General features: G+C 43.5%; 2 protein-coding genes across 9 annotated transcripts in view; one reads left to right on the top strand and one right to left on the bottom strand.

The window, feature by feature from the left end:
* Positions 1-753: 753 nt before the first annotated feature.
* The window catches only part of LOC143267492 (uncharacterized), a 115416-nt gene continuing 94839 nt past the window's right edge, over positions 754-21330 (bottom strand). Inside the window, exons 3-6 of the mRNA XM_076545637.1 lie at positions 2288-2393; positions 1762-1905; positions 1069-1646; positions 754-885 (exon numbers count right to left, since the gene is read on the bottom strand). Of these exons, the coding sequence (XP_076401752.1) occupies positions 1109-1646; positions 1762-1905; positions 2288-2393 (788 nt within the window). The 3' untranslated portion in view covers positions 754-885; positions 1069-1108. The remainder of the gene's footprint in view (positions 886-1068; positions 1647-1761; positions 1906-2287; positions 2394-21330) is intronic.
* Positions 1487-21330, top strand: part of Apbb2 (amyloid beta precursor protein binding family B member 2) — a 359655-nt gene continuing 339811 nt past the window's right edge. For 7 of the 8 annotated variants that reach the window (XM_015993473.3, XM_015993472.3, XM_015993469.3 and 4 more), the window contains exon 1: positions 1487-1623. The gene's annotated coding sequence lies outside the window, so the exon portion shown is untranslated. The remainder of the gene's footprint in view (positions 1624-21330) is intronic. The other variant, XM_076546378.1, reaches the window with a different exon arrangement.

The raw sequence follows: 21330 nt of genomic DNA, 5'->3' as shown, positions 1-21330 counted from the left end.
GTCACTTCCCCTTTGGGTCACAAATGGTAATTAACAACTTGTGCCCCTCTTTGTAATTCTTATCAACCCTCCATTTGATCCTGATAGCGGACAATCACTGCCTGAGGAAGTTCAGGCTGAGTGTCCTGGGTGGAGGGGAGGATTGTGATTTTGGGGAGATATATAACTGTAAAGCAGAGGACAGGAAGAGAGGAAGGGAGAAGAGAATGGAAGAACGAGATGGGTAAGAACTTGAGAGGAACAAACTGAGATGGGGAAGAAATAGATTGAAGGGCTACAGGAGAGTACTAGAGGAACGAGATGGAAGATGAGGAAGAGCCAGATGAGGGAGAAGGAGACGGGAGAGGAGATGATATGGGAAGGAACAAGATGGATGAGAACCTAGAAGGGGCAGAACTAGATGAAGGAATTAAGATAGAACCTAGAGGGGACAGTAGATAAATATAGAGAGAAATCAGACAAGAAAGGAGCTAGACATAAGAACAGAACTGAAGCTGTGTATAAAGGATGTTATGCCAGAGGAATTAAAGCAAGTGGACTATGGAACTCGGTGTGCTGAGATTATATTTCCTGATAATAGTTCTCGCCGTTAGTAGTTCTCTCTCCTGAGCCCCTGGGATGTATAATATTAAGGCTGGTCCCTCTAATATTATACAAGACCAACCCTTGGTTTGGTGAAGAACAAATTAAGGATGTCCAGACGCCTGCAGTAGGTCCACTTACGGTTAACAAACCGGTAGCAAAGGAGACAATGCTTTTCCTTTTCGCAGGTGTGTTTCTCGCCCGGCGTTATCTGGCTGTGATTTTCCAGTGCAGGAATGCTCGTGTGTGGCACATGTCTGGGCGTGGGGGGGATGAGGCGGCAGAAGGCAGGAGAAGTTTCACCTTTTTTTTTTTTTTTTTTTTTTTTTTGGTTTTTCGAGACAGGGTTTCTCTATGTAGCTTTGCGCCTTTCCTGGAACTCACTTGGTAGCCCAGGCTGGCCTCGAACTCACAGAGATCCGCCTGCCTCTGCCTCCCAAGTGCTGGGATTAAAGGCGTGCGCCACCGCCGCCCGGCAAGTTTCACCTTTTAATGTTCAGCTCGCCTGGCCGGCTGTGGGCAGCTCTCATCTGGGACTATTTTTCCCATCTAAAGGAACGCAGACGTGTGGGAGACGAGTTCCTCCAACTGCCTTTTGGTGCAGACAGACGCCAGGCCACCTGGAGGGGATACCCCGGCTGCCCCGCGCCCCTAGCTTCTTCTGGGTGTCACCCTGGCGCCCCCTGCCACCTTGCGGTGCGGCAGCCGGGGCCTCCTCCACCTGCAGGGGTCGCCCTGGGAGCGCGTCCCGCCCCCTTCCGCTGCGGCCTCCGCCCCCGGCCCCGCCTTGCTGGGTTCGCCGGCTCCGCCAGGCCCCTCCGATCCTTTCCTCGCGCAGCCGCCGCCAAAGCCTGGAGAAGTGGAATCTCGCCGCCGCTGCTCCCTGCGCGGGCCTCGCGGAGCCGCACTGGGCATGCTCAGTCGCCGGAGCCAGTGCTGCTCTAAGTAGGAAGCTCGCGTGCTGCAGCCCGCAGCTGATCCCGGCGCTCAGCGGACTGCGAGACCCAGGAGCCGGAGCCGATCGAGCGTTGCACAGCACGGGTGAGCCCCGCTTCCCTCCATGCCTTCAGCCCGGGGATTGGGGGGGCGGGTTGGCCCAGAGTGTGGCGCGGGAGCCCGGCAGCCGGCGAGCCTGGCTCCTGGTGCCTCCGCGGCTGCCGCTGGGTTTCTGGCGGTCACCGCCGGCCGCCCAGCCGCAGCCCCAGCTGCAGCAGCTGCCGCTGCATCTGCAGCAGGCGCCCGCTGCGGAGTCCCGCGCACCCGGCGCCCGCGCCGCAGGGCCGGTGTTTTAGCTGCGGGCTCGCCCCGTCACTCCCAGTGCTCCTTCACTCCCATCCGCAGCTGGGGCTCGGCAGGGTAAGGGCGAGGACACTGGGTCGCTGGGCTGTGCCCAGGCGGAGACTACGGAGGGCAAAGTGCGGGTGGGCGCGGGCGACGAGCAGCGCACGCCCCCTTGCCCAGGAACCGGCCTGCCCACCCGGCGGCGCGCTCTTGCAGGAGACTCAGAGACCTAGCCAACGACTCCAGGGGTGCAGAGAGCCCAGCTGCCCAGAGAGGAGAAGGGGGCAAAGTTCCTGTCTCTTCTGCAAAGCAGGGAGCGTTTTAACTAGAAAATGGCAGTGTGCCGAGGGCTGGATCAGGGAAGCCGGTCATCGGGGTCCTGAACGTCCCAGTGCTGCCTACTGGGAGGAATGGTGGCTCCTACGCCAGAAATGACATTTGTGCGACGAAAACTAGCTGGGCGGAGGGAGGGATGCGGAGTCCCGTAGAAACAATGAGAGGTGGTTCCTCCACATCGCTGGCGGAGAGGTCTGGAAATAGGAGGTCAGGCGCAAAAGGCCAAGGGAGTGTGGGGCTTTCAAGAAAAAAAAAAAAATTGGAGAAATCAGATGGAGAATTGGGACCGTTTTTTTGTAGCCAGGTTCTGCAGAGCCACGACTGTCCCGATCGCTTGGGGATGGACTGAGTGATTGGAGAGGGCTCACGTGGAGAGAATTAGGTCAGTGTCAGAAGCCCAGTGGGCTCTTAAAGGGGGCAGTTTTGAAAAGTCCTTTGCATTGCACCCAATGGATGACATAAATGAAAGTCATAAAAGAACATCATAAAATGTTAACAGCAATATCATTTTAATTCCAAGAAATAAGAAACTTTGGGATGCTGCCCTTTTTGTTATTTGTTTCTTTTCATTAAATCATTTCACTGATTTAAGAATAAATTATAGCAGGTACTCAGTTGTTTTAGGTCTCTCAAATCTTTTTTTTTCTTTCTTGTCATGATATTACAGCTCCTTCCCTGAAATGGCATGGTAGACCTGAATTGGTGTGGCTGACCTTGCAGAAACAGGACACACTCGAGGGACATTTCTTTATGAACTTAGGAACAGGCTTTGTCTTGTTTTCTGTTTGTACCTTGAAAGCAGAATTTGCTCAACAGTTTCTCAGAATTCGGAGACTCTGAGCAGAATCTTAGAAATGGCATCTGTTTGGAAAGATGGTATTTGTCCTGAGGATGGGGTCCCCCTCCCCCTAGGCAGGCAGAAATATGATGAGAACACGGGTGGCAGGAGTACAGAGTGGTCCCCTCTGTGGAGCGTGGGCGTGGGGGGCGGTGCCACGGGTGCAGGATGTCTACCACCGCCCTTCTGAACTTGATGGTAAAGATGCCTTCAGAAAGTTCCCAGAAACAGAACGCCGCACTTGCTCAGACCCTTTGAGAAAGGACTCAGGCTGAGACCCTTTTCTGCTGAAAGTGCTGATGTCCTTTTACACTGTTATTGCTTCCTCAAATGGATACTTTAAACTCTTCACCTCTAAGGTACCCGCTGAATCCTGCTTTCGGAAACTTGGTAGAGTAGTGGTTGAAAAGCTTTGAGGATCTACAGTGTTACAGAGGAATATTTTTTCCGTTTAGTTTCAGTAATAGGAACCCAGACTAGAACACTGTTTAGGCAAAGACAGATATTTCAAGAACTCATGTGTGCAAACAATATCTTAGAACAGTTATTTTGTATGTCATGTTTCTATTTTCTGAGGACTTTTCCTGCCAGAGGAGAAACAGCAAATAAACATTGTTACAACAGGAATCAACACTTGAAACCCTTCCCATGATTATTTGTGTTCTGTTGCTTACCCTGACTAGTGGATATCTAAATTTAATCTAAGAGAAATGGAATCTTAATATCTTTTTGTTCCCCCCTACACCTTTAAGATGGATAATACCTTGGTGATATAACACCTTATGTATCCCAGAGACATACTACAGTGTTTTATGAGACTGACAGCTACTTACTATGGTAACAAGGCACCTAGGATGAGTTTTAGGAAAATGTTGTATTAAGTTATTATTGATTTTGTGGGAGATACTTCCCCTCCCAGGGTAAGGAAGCTATCATTTGATTAGTGGCTGTTACACGACAAGACTGACATCAATCTCTTTACATAGTGTCTGCATGTGATGTGTGTGCATGCATTTATGTGTATGTGTTTGCATGTGCTTGTCATGTGCACATGTGATGGTCAGAGGACCCTTTGATGTAGATCCTGGTACTTTCATCTTTTTTGAGACAAAGTTTCTTCTTCATTGTTGGTTTCTATGTATGCCAGGCTAACTGGCCTGAGAGCCTTGGGGGATTATCCAGTCTCCATCTTTCATTACAGTGGAATACTGTGTTACCATGCCTGGCTTTAATGAAGGTTCTGAGACTTAAACTCAGGTCTAATGATGTCTTGACATACATGTTACCTGCCCAAGAAAATGCCTCTAAGAGGTGGAGACTTGTGAAATTTTCTCTCCTAGGAGACTATTTCAGTGTGTCCCATTATTATTCCCTAAGCATTCTCTCACAAGACATCTTTGATTTGTTGCTTAGGATTAGGTTTGATTAGAATAGCACCTCTTCAAAACGAGGTGGATGCTTATAGGGCGCTTCCATTTGTACTTTAAAATTGTTTTGTGTTCATTTGTTTTCAGCGGGGCTGTGGTACCAGCAAATAGAATTAAATCTAGAGATGCTGAGCCTGAATTACCCATTTTGGAGTGTTATTAGTGCACATTCTGTGTGATGAGATGTGTTGATGGCATGTTTTGCAGCTGTAATGGCTTGTCAGAGGCAAAGTGACAGCCCTATAATTAAGGGTCTGGTAGGATTTGACAGAAAGACCACCAAGCAGGGCCTCCATAGACTGTGTTCGTGCGTCCTGCTCCTCTGTTGCTCCAACTCACTCTGTGACTTGGAGAAGTCGGCTCACATCTTGAGGTCTCAGTTTCCCCGTTTGTAGAATGAGATTTGCGGTAGAATATGCCCTCTGCTTGGTTTCCTGAGTCCTTCTTGGCCTGGTCCCGAGGTCTAAAATACAGCCATTCAAGGAGGGAGGAATTCGTGTAGAGCATAGAGGCTGATTTTGTGCTTCTCGGAGCCTGTCCTGTTCCTGTTTTGTCTAATATCCTTCCTTCTTGCTCAGTTCCTGCCTCTCATTGAGTTTTTCCCTTGCCACAAAAGAGTTGTCATAAATGAACTCTGTGTCCTCACGTCTTTCTGGATAGGAGACAGAGCTGGGATTAGACTTGGCTAACATGCATTAGACTTTGGAAATTTTTGTACCATCTTCTGAAGAGAGACTTTCTGCTTTTAGGCCCCCAGGTCATCTAAGAAGATTCTACCAGCGGCAGAGGAGGCATTCCGAGTCTTGGATGCTGGGATCTGTCTTGTAGGATTTTAGTGGTCTTTCCCCTGTTTTATCCTTCACCTTCTGCCCTTAATGAGAGTTGCAACTCTTGGCCTTAGGAATTGATTGCCACTGTCATTTACCGTGAGCATCTTTACTGGCTTGTGCCGGTGTTTATGGTCAGCTGCTGCCCTAGCCGGAGGACCAGTTAGATGTTGATGGGATAGAGCGCATAGGGGACCAGTCCTGTTCTGGGTTATGTGTGCATTGCTTTCAGAATGCTCACAAACCTCAGCCCCATTAGTCTTTAAGTGAGGCAGGAGAGGGTAGCCGGAGTTATTGCACCACTTGAAAAATGGTCAGGGCAGGGACTCCAGTGTCACTGACCTTGACCGGGGGTCGGGATCCTGAACCCCTGTAAGAGCAAGCCTGGAACCTGCACGCACAGGAAGAGAGCGCTAAGGAGAGAAGGTAGCGAAGGAGGTGACTCGTCACCATGGTGAGGACTAGGGAGCCTGCATCCAGTGAAAGGCATGGGGGGTCAGCACACTCACTCACTAGTTAACAGCAAAAGACACAGACAGAAGAAAGCAAAGTATTAAGGGGGAAAATATCCCAACGTGTAATTTCCTGGTATATAAAATGTATAAAATGCATGAGTTCACAGAGACAAAGGAGAGAGAACATAGAGAAGAATAATGAGGTGGAAATATGCATTAAAGGTTTCCCTTATGTTAATGAGTTGAGAAGGTTAGGAAGTTAGCCATCGTCCCCCTTCCCCCTTGTGGATGCTGCAGGATTTTGCCTGCTGGGCAGCACCTGAAGTTTCTGAAGTTTGGCTCTGTTGGCAAGTATGCTTCAGGAATGCTTGGAGTGGGAGGAAGTGTGGCTTTGTTATTTTTAGTTGTCTAAAAAAAAAATGCAGAGTTTTGAACTGAGCTAGAAGGAGGAGGGTGCATTTGGGAAGATGCAACCGGAGGGACTTTGCAGAGTTCTGGAGAGGAAGGGCGAGTTCCTTTGCCGGGGAAGGAAGGCTTGGCGTGGCCGGTGGGACAGGATGTAGCATTTCCAATCCACTACCCTACAAATCAGATCTTAATGCGTATGCATTGTAAAAGTGAGTGTTTTGTGTGTATGCAAAGCACAGTGCAAGCCTGAGGGCTGAGAATCTGTCAGTGACATTGTCTTTGTGCCTCCTGCGATGGTGATGATGGTGATGGAGCTGGTATTTCATTGGCCTTCAGATGAGAAGTGGTGCCCCTTTCTTTGAGATTATACCCTTCCAATTTGGGGGTAAGAATCTTTTGTGAAGGGATGGGAATATTTTCATTTGGCAGCTTAATGGTCCATGAAATTGCTAAGTCTGGGAATCTGGTCCTGAGATGCCGAGTTCTACCCTTGGGATTGAGTTGTAGTAGCGAAGCCCGACCAACACGTAGAGCTTGTGGGTGGGCTGCTGGAGCCCCGGGCCTTCCAGGAATGGAGAGTCACCCAGAGTCCCAGGAGCTGTGAAGGAAACTCATTTTGAAAGTGCCCTGGGAACCAATGAGTATTTTTGAATTATAGCCCAAGAATGACAAGTTGAACGCCAAGATAAAAGCCCCAGGCCTGGGAGAGCAGACAGGGCGAAGGGCTGAAATGTGAATTCGGCAGGCAGGCCTGGAGATGTAACTTGGCGTTGGTTTCTTCGCATGCAGACCTCTTTCTGGCAGAACAACGTGCTTTTGCAATTTGGAGATGGTGATTCTAGGAATTGCTGTTGGAATCGGGACAACTGAAATCAAGAGTTGCTTAATAGTCTTCTGAGTGGGGGCCCCCATGCTCCCCTGCCCTCCAGGATGAGCCTGAGATGGCTAGAGGAAGAAGTCTAAGCATGGTTGATCCCTGGAATTGCTGGTTTTCACCTTTTCTTTGGTGCTGATGTTGCTGTTGGGATGGGGTCAGGGGAAGAAAAAAAGTTTCTAGGTTTGCAATCATAGTTTTCCAAAGTAAATATGTGTTTCAGGCAACACTTTATAAATCTGTTCTTAGTGGGCCTGGAAAGATGGCTCAGTCAGTAGAGGACCATGTCATGCAAACGTGAGGACCCCAGTTCAATTCCCGGCCGCCCTGTAGAAGCTGGGCATTGTGCCTGTCACCCCAGCTCTGGAGAGGAAGAGGCAGGAGGATCCTCGGGGCTTGTCGACCAGCCAGTCTTGCTGATTTGACCTTTCAGCGGTTTCCAAAGCCCACAGTTAACCAGACTCTGTCTGCCCTGGGTGGTGCAGTGATCTCCTCTCAGTTCTAGCCCTCAAGCATGTTTTCCATCGGAACACAAATCGACTAGCAGGGTCCAGGACGTGATTTCTAGACATGTTGGAAACTGAGTTTCTCCGTTGACTCTCTGGGAAGATTCCAGGGTGGATTCCTTCTGTATGATCTGCAGGGAAAAGCTGGGCAGCAGTGGTGTACCCGGCACTCAGGAGGCAGGAGGAGGAGCTCTGTTGAGTTCCAGGCTAGCCTGGTCTACAGAGCGAATTCCAGGACAGCCAGGGCTATATAGAGAAACCCTGTCTCAAAAAACCAAAAATAAAATAAAGCACAGTCCAGGGGGATCTAGTTGTCATTCGAGTGCTGGGAGGCTGAGTCGTTGAGAATTTCAGGGCCTCCCCGGCAGGCCCAAGGCTGGCACGAGGTTCTGGCTCCTGTGGCCTTGGCTTGACATTTGGGAGATGGTGTGTTTCCCTGGGCATCCTGCTGCTTCTTTGCTGCTGACTGTGTTCTTAATGTGGGGTCTTTGTTAGTTTGTCCAGTAGACTTCTGTTCTAGGCAAGGGCCAGCTTACCTTCCATATTGAATATCTTGCATTGCTGGGCAGTACTGTCTGTAGGGGAAGTACTGTGCATAGCTGGGCAGTACTGTCTGTAGGGGAAGTACTGTGCATAGCTGGGCAGTACTGTCTGTAGGGGAAGTACTGTGCATAGCTGGGCAGTACTGTCTGTAGGTGGAAGTACTGTGCATAGCTGGGCAGTACTGTCTGTAGGGGAAGTACTGTGCATAGCTGGGCAGTACTGTCTGTAGGGGAAGTACTGTGCATAGCTGGGCAGTACTGTCTGTAGGGGAAGTACTGTGCATAGCTGGGCAGTACTGTCTGTAGGTGGAAGTACTGTGCATAGCTGGGCAGTACTGTCTGTAGGGGAAGTACTGTGCATAGCTGGGCAGTACTGTCTGTAGGTGGAAGTACTGTGTATAGTGGGCAGTACTGTCTGTAGGGGAAGTACTGTGTATAGTGGGCAGTACTGTCTGTAGGGGAAGTACTGTGTGTAGCTGGGCAGTACTGTCTGTAGGGAAGTACTGTGCATAGCTGGGCAGTACTGTCTGTAGGGGAAGTACTGTGTATAGTGTTCAGTACTGTCTGTAGGAGAAGTACTGTGCATAGCTGGGCAGTACTGTCTGTAGGTAGTAGTACTGTGTGTAGCTGGGCAGTACTGTCTGTAGGGAAGTACTGTGTGTAGCTGGGCAGTAGTGTCTGTAGGTAGAAAGCGATGTCTAGCACATGTTAGCTTCCGGGTTGTTTTCATTCTTGGGGGGCTAATGTAGTGTAATTTGTGGCCGTGCCTGAGGCCTGATGGGAACACTCAGTTACTGGGGCATTGCTGAGCCCGAGAGTCTTCCTGCTGTTAGAACAGAACCTTGGGTCCCCCCCAAGAAACAAGCTTCATATACGTCTTGGTAGTTACTAGCGGAGAGAGACTTCTGTTTGGTGACACCCAGAGGCCTCAGCTTCACATGCCACAGCTTCACATGCTCATTCCTTTGTGCAGCAAATGTTTATTGAATACATAGTTGGTGCCAGGCACTGTGCCAAGTCCAGGGAGACGGAGGGATGTGCCAGAGCATTGGTGGCAGGGTGCTGCAGTGGAGGCCTGCATGGGGTTTTGTAGGAGAGTGGAAGCAAGTGGTCCCTCCTTCACAGAAGTGGGGGATGCCTCATGGAAGAGGCGCTGTGGCAGATGGCCTCTGAAAGTCCCCATTGCAGAAGCCTTTTCCTGGCTCCTTCCCCACGCTTGGCTCCCTGGAACCCTTGGAGCCGGTCTCCTCTGCCAATGCGGGATCCTTCTGTGAAGGTAGAAATGTGGCTGGCTATTCACATCTCCGTAGAACCTGTGTGTGTGTGTGTGTGTGTGTGTGTGTGTGTGTGTGTGTGTGTATGTGTGTATGTGTATGGATGTTGGGATTGGGGTGGGATGGGGGGCAAACACATTTGGCACTACCTGGAGACATTTTATCTTGACTCTTGAGAGAGCACTATTGGCCTTTGCAGATAGTGGTCAGGGATGCGATCAGCCAGTATACAGGGCATAGGGCAGCCTTGCCCTGCAGCGAGAATATCGGGGTTTGTGTTGAAAAGTTATACTTAGGGTCTTGGTATTGCTCTCTCAGGTAGTAGCCACATGTCCACTGATGATAGACTTCTAGTTGAACACCATAATTATGCGATGCCTCGCTGTCCTCACCTGTAAATAAGAAAGCTAAAGGTGTGTATGTAACATGGCTCTGAGGATTTCAGGAGTTAATAGGGGTTAAGGGTTTAGACCACCACTTGGCAGGCAGCAAGACCTTAGCCATTATTACTGCTTTTGGTTTACCAAGGTTTGCCTTTTGACTCAAAGAGCTCAACTTTGGGGAATCCCTAGCCTGCCCCTTGGGTGGATGTCGGTGTAAGAATTGGCTGTGTGTTTCTTTCAATCCTGTTTTCATTCTCTCTCACTGTTCCCACCCCTTGATTCTGGGGCTCAGTAGCTTTCTTTGCCTTTCATCTCCTTTTCCCAGTGACCCGAATTTATGCCCTTGCCAAGTCTTCCCCTAGAGGGCTGAGAGCGATATTTCTGATTTTCCTTAGCTCTGTCTATTTTGGGAATGGTGAGAACGCGGGAAACAGGTCAGGGGGAGCTGGCGCACCGCTTCCCAAATGGCATGGCTTCCTCCACCCCGAGATTCAAAAGTGGGAGGCAGGTGGCAGTGCCTGCTTGTAACTCCTCCCTCTGCACCCACTAGCTCATCCCCCAAGCTCAGTGCCTACTACTTCCAAAAAATCTAGTAATTGGGTCACAACATTATCTGCCTGCCAGGGATCATTTCTGAAAATCAAAGCAAAGATGCAGACTTCTATCAGTGAGATCTGAAACATCTCTGCCCTCTGCTTTACGGTTATTCCAAAAATAGAAAGAGAGGAAAGCCGACTTGTCATCTCAGTTAGGTGGCTGTGGCTTCGTGGCCTAGAACTGTGCCTTGTTTCCACTTTTGCAAAAGTGTTCAGAGCCCTTTCTGCAGGGATATGAGCCTTTGTGGACTCCATTCAGTGGATCAAATTTGCCATTGAATTTTCATAACAGGAGTTTTGGGATTTGGATGCTGTCAACAGACTACAGAGAATGTTAAAAAAAAAAAAAGGAAAGGAAAACACTAAGTGTCTTAGTTACTGTTCTGTTGCTGTGAAGAGACACCACGACCATCACAGCTTATACAAGAAAGCATTTAATGGGGGGCTGTAGTTGAAAGTTTTTCTTTGTCCTGCTCGGTCCCAAGTAAACACATAGACTAGAGGCTTATATTAATTACAAGCTATATAGCCTATGGCTCAGGCTTCTTGCTAGCTAGCTCTTTCATCTTAAATTAACCCATTTCTATTGATCTATATGTTGCCACGTCCCTGTGGCGTTACTGGTCTGCTGGTATCTTGTTGCTTCTTGGGCGGCGGGATACCATCTCCTCTTCCCGCCTGTCTCTTTCCTGTATCTCTGCTTGGATTTCCCACCTGCCTCTAAGCTGCCTTGCCATAGGCCAAAGCAGCTTATTTATGAACCAATAGGAACAGCATATATTCAAGTATACAGAAAGACATTCCACAGCACTTCCCCTTTTCTGTCTAATCAAAAAGGAAGGTTTTAACTTTAACATAGTAAAATTATATATAACAGAACAGTTATCAAACAAAAATTACAGTTACAATGTGTAGTCTACTTATATTTGATAATATTAAAGAAAATGTTCTATCATCTATCCTATATTTGTGAGTCTAAAGTTTCATATCGAATTTACCCTTTATCATGATTAAGAAAAGCTATAATTATAACTATCCAGTTTTCAACTCCATCAAAGACCCCAGAAGGATATTAATATTACTTAAGTAAACAGGAAGTGTATTATAAGCAATTTCCAAAATTCTAGAAATGACAGAGACAGCTGGCTGCCTGGATAGTCACTCAAAGTTCTTCTGTAACATTGGGGCATCCATCTTCAGCCTACAGGCCTAGAGTCTCTGGCAGACATTTTAGTGAAGCAGGAAATTTGAAGGATTGTCTCACCTATTGGCAAAGTAAATTAGTTGCTTTCCTTTGTGCCCTGAAGAATGTCTGGCAGTTTCTTCTGTGAAGCAGGAACCTGAAGGACCATCTCACCTTGATTTGGCGAAGTTCAGTGGTCACTTTCCTATGGGTCCTGCATGTCCAATTTATATAGCTTATTGTCAAGCAGTCCAGGCAAGAGCAGTTTCTGGCCCAAATAGCTAACTTTTGCCATAAAGAAAGCAAACTTTATATGGAGTTTTTTTTTGATGCCCATCATCTTCTCTGAAGTAATTGGTGTTGCCAGGAGCAGATGTGTCTCACTGTCCAGAAAAGTCTAAGTTTCAAAAATATTTTAAATGCCATATTCTATAGGCCTCTGAAGTATTTGAAGATTACCTACATAATTGAATTATATCTATGTATACCTAGAAAATTAACATGACTATAAATTTGATTACCATAGATGACTAATTATTAATCTGTATTTCATAGTTATACATTACAATTTTAAATGAGTTGCATAAACATAATACCTTAAACAAGAGTTGAAATATACAAACAGTATAACAAAATTAACTTAAAATTTGCATCAACCCAAATCTATGCTAATGTAAAATATGTAAGATTAATAGTTGTTTTTTTGATTAAAGTAGATTTAATAATCTATCCTTTTGTCCTATCATATCTATATCCTATATTTCTATATCATATCCCCCTTTTCTTCTTTTAGAAAGAGATTGACTATGACCAATAACAATTTGTAACCAACCCCTAAGCAAAGACAAACATCCATAATCCAGTTTTGGGGAATGTGGGCATAGTTTTCTAGGCTACTTCCTGTTAATAGGGGGTGCTGGTAGTCTTATGGGGCCACAAAGAAAATTTTAGGATTATGGTCAAGTCCTGACTGGAATAGTCTTAGTCCATGAGGCTGCATTGTCTGAGCCAGTTGCCTTGAAGCTGTTCTGGATGTTGGATCATCTGGAGACCTTTCAGGGGGTCTTCCTTGATGGAACCACATTAACCTGGAAGGAATCCACAGCTTTTCCTTTTCTGTGGAAACAAAAGCAGAATCTCTTTTCTAAAACAACATATCCTTAGACTCAAATTTTGAAGTCAAGATACCTTTAAAATATACATGTTGATTTAACTTAGTAGTCTTTACAATCAAATGTCTTTTTGCAGTTAGCTTATTAAGAGTAAAAATATTTAAAGAAAACACAATATACATAATCCAGACTCTCTGTGTATTTTTCATCTTTATGTGACTTTTTTTTTTATATTATTTTTACTGTTTAAAGGTAACGGAATTTTCCCAACTTCCTGCCCTGAGAAAATTCCTCCCAGAGTCCTGGGGAAGACGCTGCGTCTGGCGTGGGGTATCTGAGGGAAAGGAATCCACATACACCATGCTTTTTTGTCCGTTTACTTTAATCCTCAGTGACAAAATTCTGTCTACACAGCTTCAGCTCCGTCTGCACATTCAGCTCCTCTCTGTGCCCACTTTTCCTGTCCTCATAGTTTTAGTAAGCTTCTGTGCTTTTGACCTCCTCATCTTCGTCCTCTGTCCCTTCGTCCTCCATCTTGCCTTCCTAGCTCCTTGCTCCTGGCTCTCAGAACACTCTACCAGAGCTCTGCCTTACCCTCTCCAGAATCTCTGTCTTCCTCTTTTCTCTTGCCACAGGAGTCTGTGTCTGCCTCTAGAATTCCGCTCCAGCCCTTACTGCATCTGGTTATGCAGAAAGCCCTGCTGTCCTCGTCAGTCTCTCTGCCATGCCCCTAGGCCTGAAGGAAGGGGATGGTCTGAGCTTCATTTGCATAAGAAGCAAAGCTGTGCATCTACAGCCTGCTTGTCTCCTAGGCTCAGCGGGAGGAGTTAGTTACCTACAGGTTTAGCAGGTCTGAGAAGCTGAACTGTTTGCCAAATGGTCTATAGTATATGGGCCCACAAGAAATTCATAGCAAGGCGCAGCTGAATATGTAGGCTGTATAACACCAAATATTCCGAGGTAAATGGCTTCCCATCTGACGGACCCTTGGTTGGTCAAAGTATAGCTTTAATACACAGCTGAATCTCTATAATATATTCTTGTGGCCTACAAGAACTGTCTCTTTAAAGACTTTATTTTTTAAAACATTTTTCTTTATATAACTGCCTATACTCATTTTTCTCCCTCTTCCAAGCCTACGTACGTTTTTACACACACTGTAAACCATTTAGAGGTTGATTCCATCTGAATCTGTCTTATTGTGTGTCTATAATCCTTTTCTGACCAGGAGAGATTTTAACCTGCTAAGCTGTGCGGTGGCTTTGGCTATGGACTCCATCCTGTTAGGCTTCTCAACATGGTGGAGGTATGTTTACCGCCAGCTCTGGGTGCCATGCTCACTGCCAACTCAGTGGGTCTATGTGTAGATGTAACCAATCGTATTATTAAAATAAGAAACACAGAGCCAAGGTAAAAGAGAAAAGCCGAGAGGTCAGAGCTCAGAGATAAAAATCTTACCTCCTCCAGTGCTCCTAGCTTCCCCGAGAGAGGGAGGTACTTCCTGTGTCCCTGTTTAAATAATCTTTCTGTTCTGCCTTCTCATTGGTTGTAAACCCAACCACATGACTGCCTCATCACTGCCTGTAAGTACCGCCCTCCAGGTCTTAAAGGCGTATGTCTCCAATACTGGCTGTATCCCTGAACACACAGAAATCTACCTAGCTCTTCTAACCACCACGCTCTCACTATGGCTCTAATAGCTCTGACCCCAGGGCAACTTTATTTATTAACATAAAATTAAAATAACATTTCAGTACAAATAAAATATCACCACATTTCCCCTTTTCTATTTTAATAAAAAGAAAAAAGGCAAAAGGTTATAACTAACAAAAGAAAAACTATATACAAAAGTACAATAACTATATACAATATATACAAGTAACAAATACCTAAACGATGTCTAGTCCATTTGTATTTGACAAATCAGAGAAAATAATTCCCTTATCTATCCTATTTTAGTAAGTTCAAAATGTATCTAATTCACTTTCTATCCTAATTAATCTTCAACTATAACTAACTAATCTTCAACTCCCTCAGAGACCCAAGAAGGAAATAATATTAGCTAACAAAAATAAAAACAGGAAGTGCACAAAAGCAACTTCCAAAAATTTTGTGAGTTGACAGAAACAGCCAGCTGCCTGGACAGTCACCTGAGGTTTCTCCACAGTGTTGGGGCATCATCTTCAGCCTATAGGCTTAGCGTATCTGACAGACTCATTTGTGAAGTAGGTTGTACACAAGGTCAACAGTTCAACCTCACACTGGGTGAGAGCAGTCCATGTACCAGAAACACCTGAATTCCACTAGTGTCATGTCATGATTCAGGATTTTAAATTCTGGAAATTGTTGATGGTTTTTGAATTCAGCTGTCCATTCTTCTTGGCTGTGTATATATGGCTTCATCTAGAGCATGCCCTTCTCCACATCCCTCTATTAAATGCCAGTCTACTATTGAGAGGCGTGAGCTTTCAGTTGCTGTTCCATTGCACAACAGAAGCCATCGGCCCACTGCCTGTTCAGCTGCCTTCAAAGAAAAGGGCACTGTACCTTTTCCAGATTGTGAAGGCCACTTCAGGGATGGTGCCATATTGTCCTGGCCTCAGAAGATGCCGTCTGATAAAGCCATAACCACACTTGTTTTGGCAGGAATCGGTAGTCCTTTGTTTCGTGTTCTGTCTGTCCATTTTGTCCTGTTGATACCAGGATACTTTGTTGTCCAGTGGCTAACTTTTGCCACAATGAAAATTAACTCCATATGCAGTTTCTTCAATGCCCATATTTTCTCTGAAGTAGATTGGTACTGCCAGGAGCCGACATGTCTCAAAAAAGAAAAATTTCTAAGTTATTAAAATATTTTAAATGCCATATTCGTTAGATCTCTGAAGGGTTTGAAGATGACCTGTCTAAAATATATCTGCTCAATTTTTAAAACATATCTAATATGACTACAATTTCTATTGTAATGTCTAACTACTAACTTTCATTTCTTTATATCCTAATAGTTGGTAATAATGTAAAGTATTTAAAACTAGTAATTGTCTTTTTCTTTTCTTTTCTTTCTTTTTTTTTTTTTTACAAGAACCTTAAATCTAATCTCCTTTGCTTAGCCTTTTTCCTAACCCTTGACAACAACTTGTGACCAAACCCCCTAAACAATGAAAATTATCCCAGACCCAAAACCCATTAAAAGAACCAAAAAACCACCCGCCCCACACCACTTCTTTGGCAATGTGGGTGTCATATTCTTAAAATTGCTTCCTGCTGGGTATGGGTGAAGTTATCTTTATCCTGAAAGAAAAATTTAGGTTAATTGTCAAATTCTAGGAAAGGTAACTATATCCTTCATTATTATCCAGTCTGTGTATAAAGCCAAAGTTCAGGGTTTATCTCAAGTCCTTATTCAAGTAGTCTTTGAGACTGGATCATCTCAGCTAGTCATCTCAAAATTGCTCTGAGCACCTTGTAGTTCAAAGCTGATCTGTAGATGATGTTTGTCAGTTTAGTGATATTATTATTGTCCACGTGGAATTGTTGTTGTTGTTGTTGTTGTGGGGCCCCATCTTCTTTCCGGAGACTTCAGTTGATGTTAGGCCTGGCCGTGATTTCCTGCAGAAAACTGATAAGAGACTCGAACACAAAGACATATATATGCAGCTAACTGAAGCCTTTTTTCTAGAATTAGTTAGTACTCTATATGACCATTCATATCTTAACAAAGTTTAAAATGTATATATATATATTAATCTTGTAAATTTTGATATAAAATTTATACTTTAAGAAAAGTTTAAAGAATCAGAATAGAATCAAAGAGTTGAGATTAGTAATAGAATAGTCCCTTAATTAATTTGGCTTTTGTCCTGTCCCATAGCAGAAAATGGCTCTTTTATTCTGTCATGATACAGGGAGTTTGTATTTTCATTTTAACAACATGCTTGAGTTTAAAGAAGGAGAGAGCCATTCTCCAACTCCAAAGTCAGCTTTAAATTTTAATTGAACTGGGACTATTAGAAAACCAATAGTGTTAAATCTTTAGAGAAAAGCAGAAACAAACATTTAAGAAGACATAAAATTTTTTAGATAATATATACCCATATGCCATATACTCCCATATACTCTGTTTCCTGGGATAGATGATTTGTCCCTTTTCTTCAGTTGTCTCATTTGTGTTGTGTCCTTCAGATTCCTTAACCTTCATTCTCCTAAAAGACAAAAACAAAAACCTTCCCCCAAGACTAATTTTGGGGATGTTCCTTTTTGGCAAGTTATTATCTGATTAAATGAAAAGACATGTGTTACAGGTACAAGTTAGTTTAAATTGGATGTTCATGCTGGTTGATGAACTATCACCTCCTCTAATTAAGAGGTTTTTCTTGTTCAAATCGAACCTTTATCAATTTTGATGGTATCCACAGCTTATCTTCTCCTATAGAAACAAAAGCAAAACCACGTCCCCAACGTAATACATACCCTGGCTTCCATTCTGAGGTCAGCACATCCTTAAAGTATATAGGCTGATTTAATTCTGTAGTTTTTTCTATTACCCAATGTCTCTCTGCAGCTGTTGTTCCTTTCTCATTGGCATTCAGAAAATTCAAAGTTAATAGAGCATTATGCAGTCTATTTCTGGGGGTTTTTGTTACTCCTTTCTGTTTATTTAGCATATCCTTTAGAGTTCTGTTTGACCTTTCTATAACTGCTTGACCTGTAGGATTATGTGGTATACCTGTAATATGCTTTATATTGTAATAAGCAAAAAACTGTTTCATTTTAACAGAGACATATGATGGAGCATTGTCAGTTTTGATTTGTGCAGGTATACCCATAATGGCCATAACTTCTAGCAAATGAGTGATTACAGAATCAGCTTTTTCAGAACTCAAAGCAGTTGCCCATTGAAATCCTGAATAAGTATCGATAGTGTGGTGTACATATTTCAGTTTTCCAAATTCTGCAAAGTGAAACACGTCCATCTGCCAGATTTCATTCCTCTGAGTACCCTTTGGGTTACATCCTGCTGGTAATGGTGTTTGATTATAGAAGGAACAAGTAGGACATTTCTTTACTATTTCTTTGGCTTGTTGCCAGGTTATGGGAAAATCCTTTTTTAAACCTTTACTATTGACATGATGTTTTTTATGAAATTCTGAGGCCTCCAGCACATTTCCTATCAATAATTTATCAATCTCATCATTGCCTTGTGCTAGAGGGCCTGGCAGACCAGTATGAGATCGGATGTGAGTTATATATAAAGGATGACTCCTTTTCCTGATTGTATCTTGTAATTGAATAAATAGTGAAGTTAATTCTGAAGCATCAGGGATAAATTCTGCAGTCTCAATATGTAATACCACTCTTTCAGCATACTGAGAGTCAGTTACTATGTTGAGAGGTTCTGAAAAATCCATTAATACCAACAGAATAGCATACAATTCTGATTTTTGCACTGAATTATAAGGACTTTGTACCACTTTACTTAAATTTTCTGATTTGTAACCTGCCTTTCCTTGTTTATTGGCATCTGTATAAAATGTACGAACTCCAGATATGGGTTTTTGCCGTACAATTCGAGGCAAGATCCAATCAGCTCTCTTTATAAAATCAATTCTGTTGCTTTTGGGATATTTGCTGTTAATTTCTCCCAAAAAATTACTGCAAGCTCTTTGCCAAGGTTCACTTTCTGTCCATAATTTTTCAATGTCCTCCTTAGTTAAAGGTATGACAATTTCTGCTGGGTCTATTCCTGCTAATTGACGAAGTCTCAATTTTCCTTTCCAAATCAAGTCAGAGATTTTTTCCCCATAAGTTTTTAATTTTTTATTTGGTTTATTTGGTAAAAATATCCATTCCAATATAATATCTTCCCTCTGCATTAATATTCCAGTAGGGGAATGCCTAGAAGGTAAAATAACCAAAATGCAATCCAGCTTTGGATCAATACGATCCACGTGCCCTTCATGTATTTTCTTTTCTACCAAGGCCAATTCTTTCTCAGCTTCAGGTGATAATTCTCTTGGACTATTTAAGTCCTTGTCACCTTCTAAGGTTTTGAACAAATTAGTCAGTTCATCATTTTTTACCCCAACAATAGTTCGTAGATGAGAAATATCTCCAAATAATCTTTGAAAGTCATTAAGAGTCTGTAGTCTATCTCTCCGAATTTGCACCTTTTGGGGTCTAATTTTTTGTAGCTCTATTTTATATCCTAAATAATTAATAGAATCTCCTCTTTGTATTTTTTCAGGAGCAATTTGTAATCCCCAGCAAGGCAAAATTTTCTTTACTTCTTCAAACATTCTTTCTAAAGTATCTGCATTTGAGTCAGCTAGTAAAATATCATCCATATAATGATAAATTATAGATTTAGGAAATTTTTTACGTATCACTTCCAATGGCTGTTGTACAAAATATTGGCACAGAGTTGGGCTATTTAACATTCCCTGTGGGAGGACCCTCCATTGAAATCTTTTAACCGGTTGAGAATTATTATAAGTAGGCACTGTGAAAGCAAATCTTTCTTTGTCCTTTTCTTGTAAGGGTATTGAAAAGAAACAGTCTTTTAAATCAATAACTATGAGAGGCCATCCTTTTGGTAACAGAGTAGGCAAAGGAATTCCAGATTGTAGAGAGCCCATCGGCTGAATTACTTTGTTAATTGCTCTAAGGTCTGTTACCATTCTCCATTTACCAGATTTCTTTTTAATAACAAATACAGGAGAATTCCAAGGGCTGGTTGACTGTTCAATATGCTGAGCATTTAACTGTTCTTCTACCAGCTCTTCTAAAGCCTGGAGTTTCTCTGTTGTTAAAGGCCATTGCTGAACCCATACAGGCTTGTCTGTTAACCATTTTAAAGGTAGAGCTGTTGGTATTTTTGGAGGATTATCAGTTGTTGTGCCCTGTTCTTGTATAATATGGATGGCTGGTGACCACTCAAAATAATGCCTTCTAATATTTCTCTCAGAAACATGTGCTAGTTTATGATTTGTTTCTGAGATTGGAGGGATTTTAATCTGAGTATTCCATTGTTGCAACAAGTCTCGACCCCACAGGTTCATAGCTATGTTAGCGACATATGGTTTTAATTTTCCTCTCTGTCCTTCTGGACCTATACATTCGAGCCATCTTGCACTCTGTTTCACTCCAGATAATGTCCCAATTCCTAACAGTTGAACGTTTACCTCTTGAAGAGGCCAAGCTGGATGCCAAAATTCTGGTGCAATTATGGTAATGTCCGCACCTGTGTCTACCAGACCAGACAACAAAACACCATTTATTTTTATCGTTAATTTTGGTCTCTGTTCATTAATAGAAGTTTGCCAAAAAATTTTCTTTATGTTTTCTCCTGAATTTTCTATTCTCTCTTTTTCATCATCCTGACCAGCATGATTTATTCCAATAGTCATTTGGTTATTTAATCGCTCAGAGCAGGGATTTCCTCTACAGCTGCAGGAAAGGTTTGAACTGGTTTTGCTATGGGGGCCTGCATGAGGCCCCTCCGGGAGTTTCCCGAAAACTGAGGCAAAGGATTACCCTGTCTGTCCTTTGTTGATCTACATTCGTTGGTCCAGTGTTTTCCCTTACCACACCTTCTGCATACTCCAGAAGGAAGGGGCATTCTGTTGCCATTGTTCCTTGAAGAAACATTGCTTCTAGGATTGACCTGTTTACAGTCCCTTTTAAAATGTCCTTGCTTTCCACACCCAAAACATCTAACACTCCTCAAACCTTTTGAAATTACTTCTCCTACCCACGTATCATGCTCATCAACCTCAACATTAATTGTTTCTCTAATCCAATCTTCCAAAGGTGCAGATCTTGCCCTTAACGGCCTGATTATTCTTTTGCATGCTGCATTCGCATTCTCAAATGCCAAAGCTTCAATTATTGCCTTACTAGCTTCTGATCCTGAGACCATTCTGTTTACTGCTGAAGCCAGTCTTTCTAAAAAATCTGTGAAAGATTCTTTTGGGCCTTGCATAACCTTTGTGAATGACTCAGGTTTTTTTCCTGGTTCATCAACTCTGTCCCATGCATTCAAGGCTGCCATTCGACATAAAATTACGGTTTGAACATCATATAAACATTGTGTTTGTATTGAAGCATATTGGCCTTCTCCAATAAGCTGATCCTGACAAACTTGTATTCCTTTATCCCTCCATTGTGTTTCTACGTTTCTAGCTTCCTCCTTAAACCAAGTCAGAAATTGAATTCTCTGGCTGGGTTCCAGAACAGCTTGTGCAAGGTCCCGCCAGTCCTGTGGTATAATCCTATTATATGTTGACCAAGAGTTTAACATTTGCTTTACATATGGGGAATGCATGCCATAAGATACTATTGCCTCCTTAAACCTTTTAAAATCCATCAGTTCAATTGGAGCCCAGATATTTTGTGTAGCCATTTGATCAGGCATCTGCTGTACGGTTACAGGATAAATTAAGGATGACTGTGTGAAAACAGGCTTTCTTTCTGTAACCTTATGATCCAAACTTGAACCAACTTCACTGTTAAAATTAACAGGTTTTTCTAAAGCTGTTATCCTGGCACTTAAATCGACTATCTTTTTAAATAGTAAAATGAGAATAAGCATGGTGATTAACTGCATAATTCCCATAATACTAATCTTTTCATATAGTTCCATTGTCAGACTGCCTAAAATTTCAAACAAAACCCAATTTTCTTCCAATGTACACAGGAAACCCATTTTTT

This window comes from Peromyscus maniculatus, chromosome 10, assembly GCF_049852395.1.
Source record: "Peromyscus maniculatus bairdii isolate BWxNUB_F1_BW_parent chromosome 10, HU_Pman_BW_mat_3.1, whole genome shotgun sequence".
In the NCBI taxonomy this organism is placed as follows: Eukaryota; Metazoa; Chordata; class Mammalia; order Rodentia; family Cricetidae; genus Peromyscus; species Peromyscus maniculatus.
The sequence above is the reverse complement of the archived record's forward strand: the minus strand, read 5'-3'. Positions and strand labels throughout refer to the sequence as shown.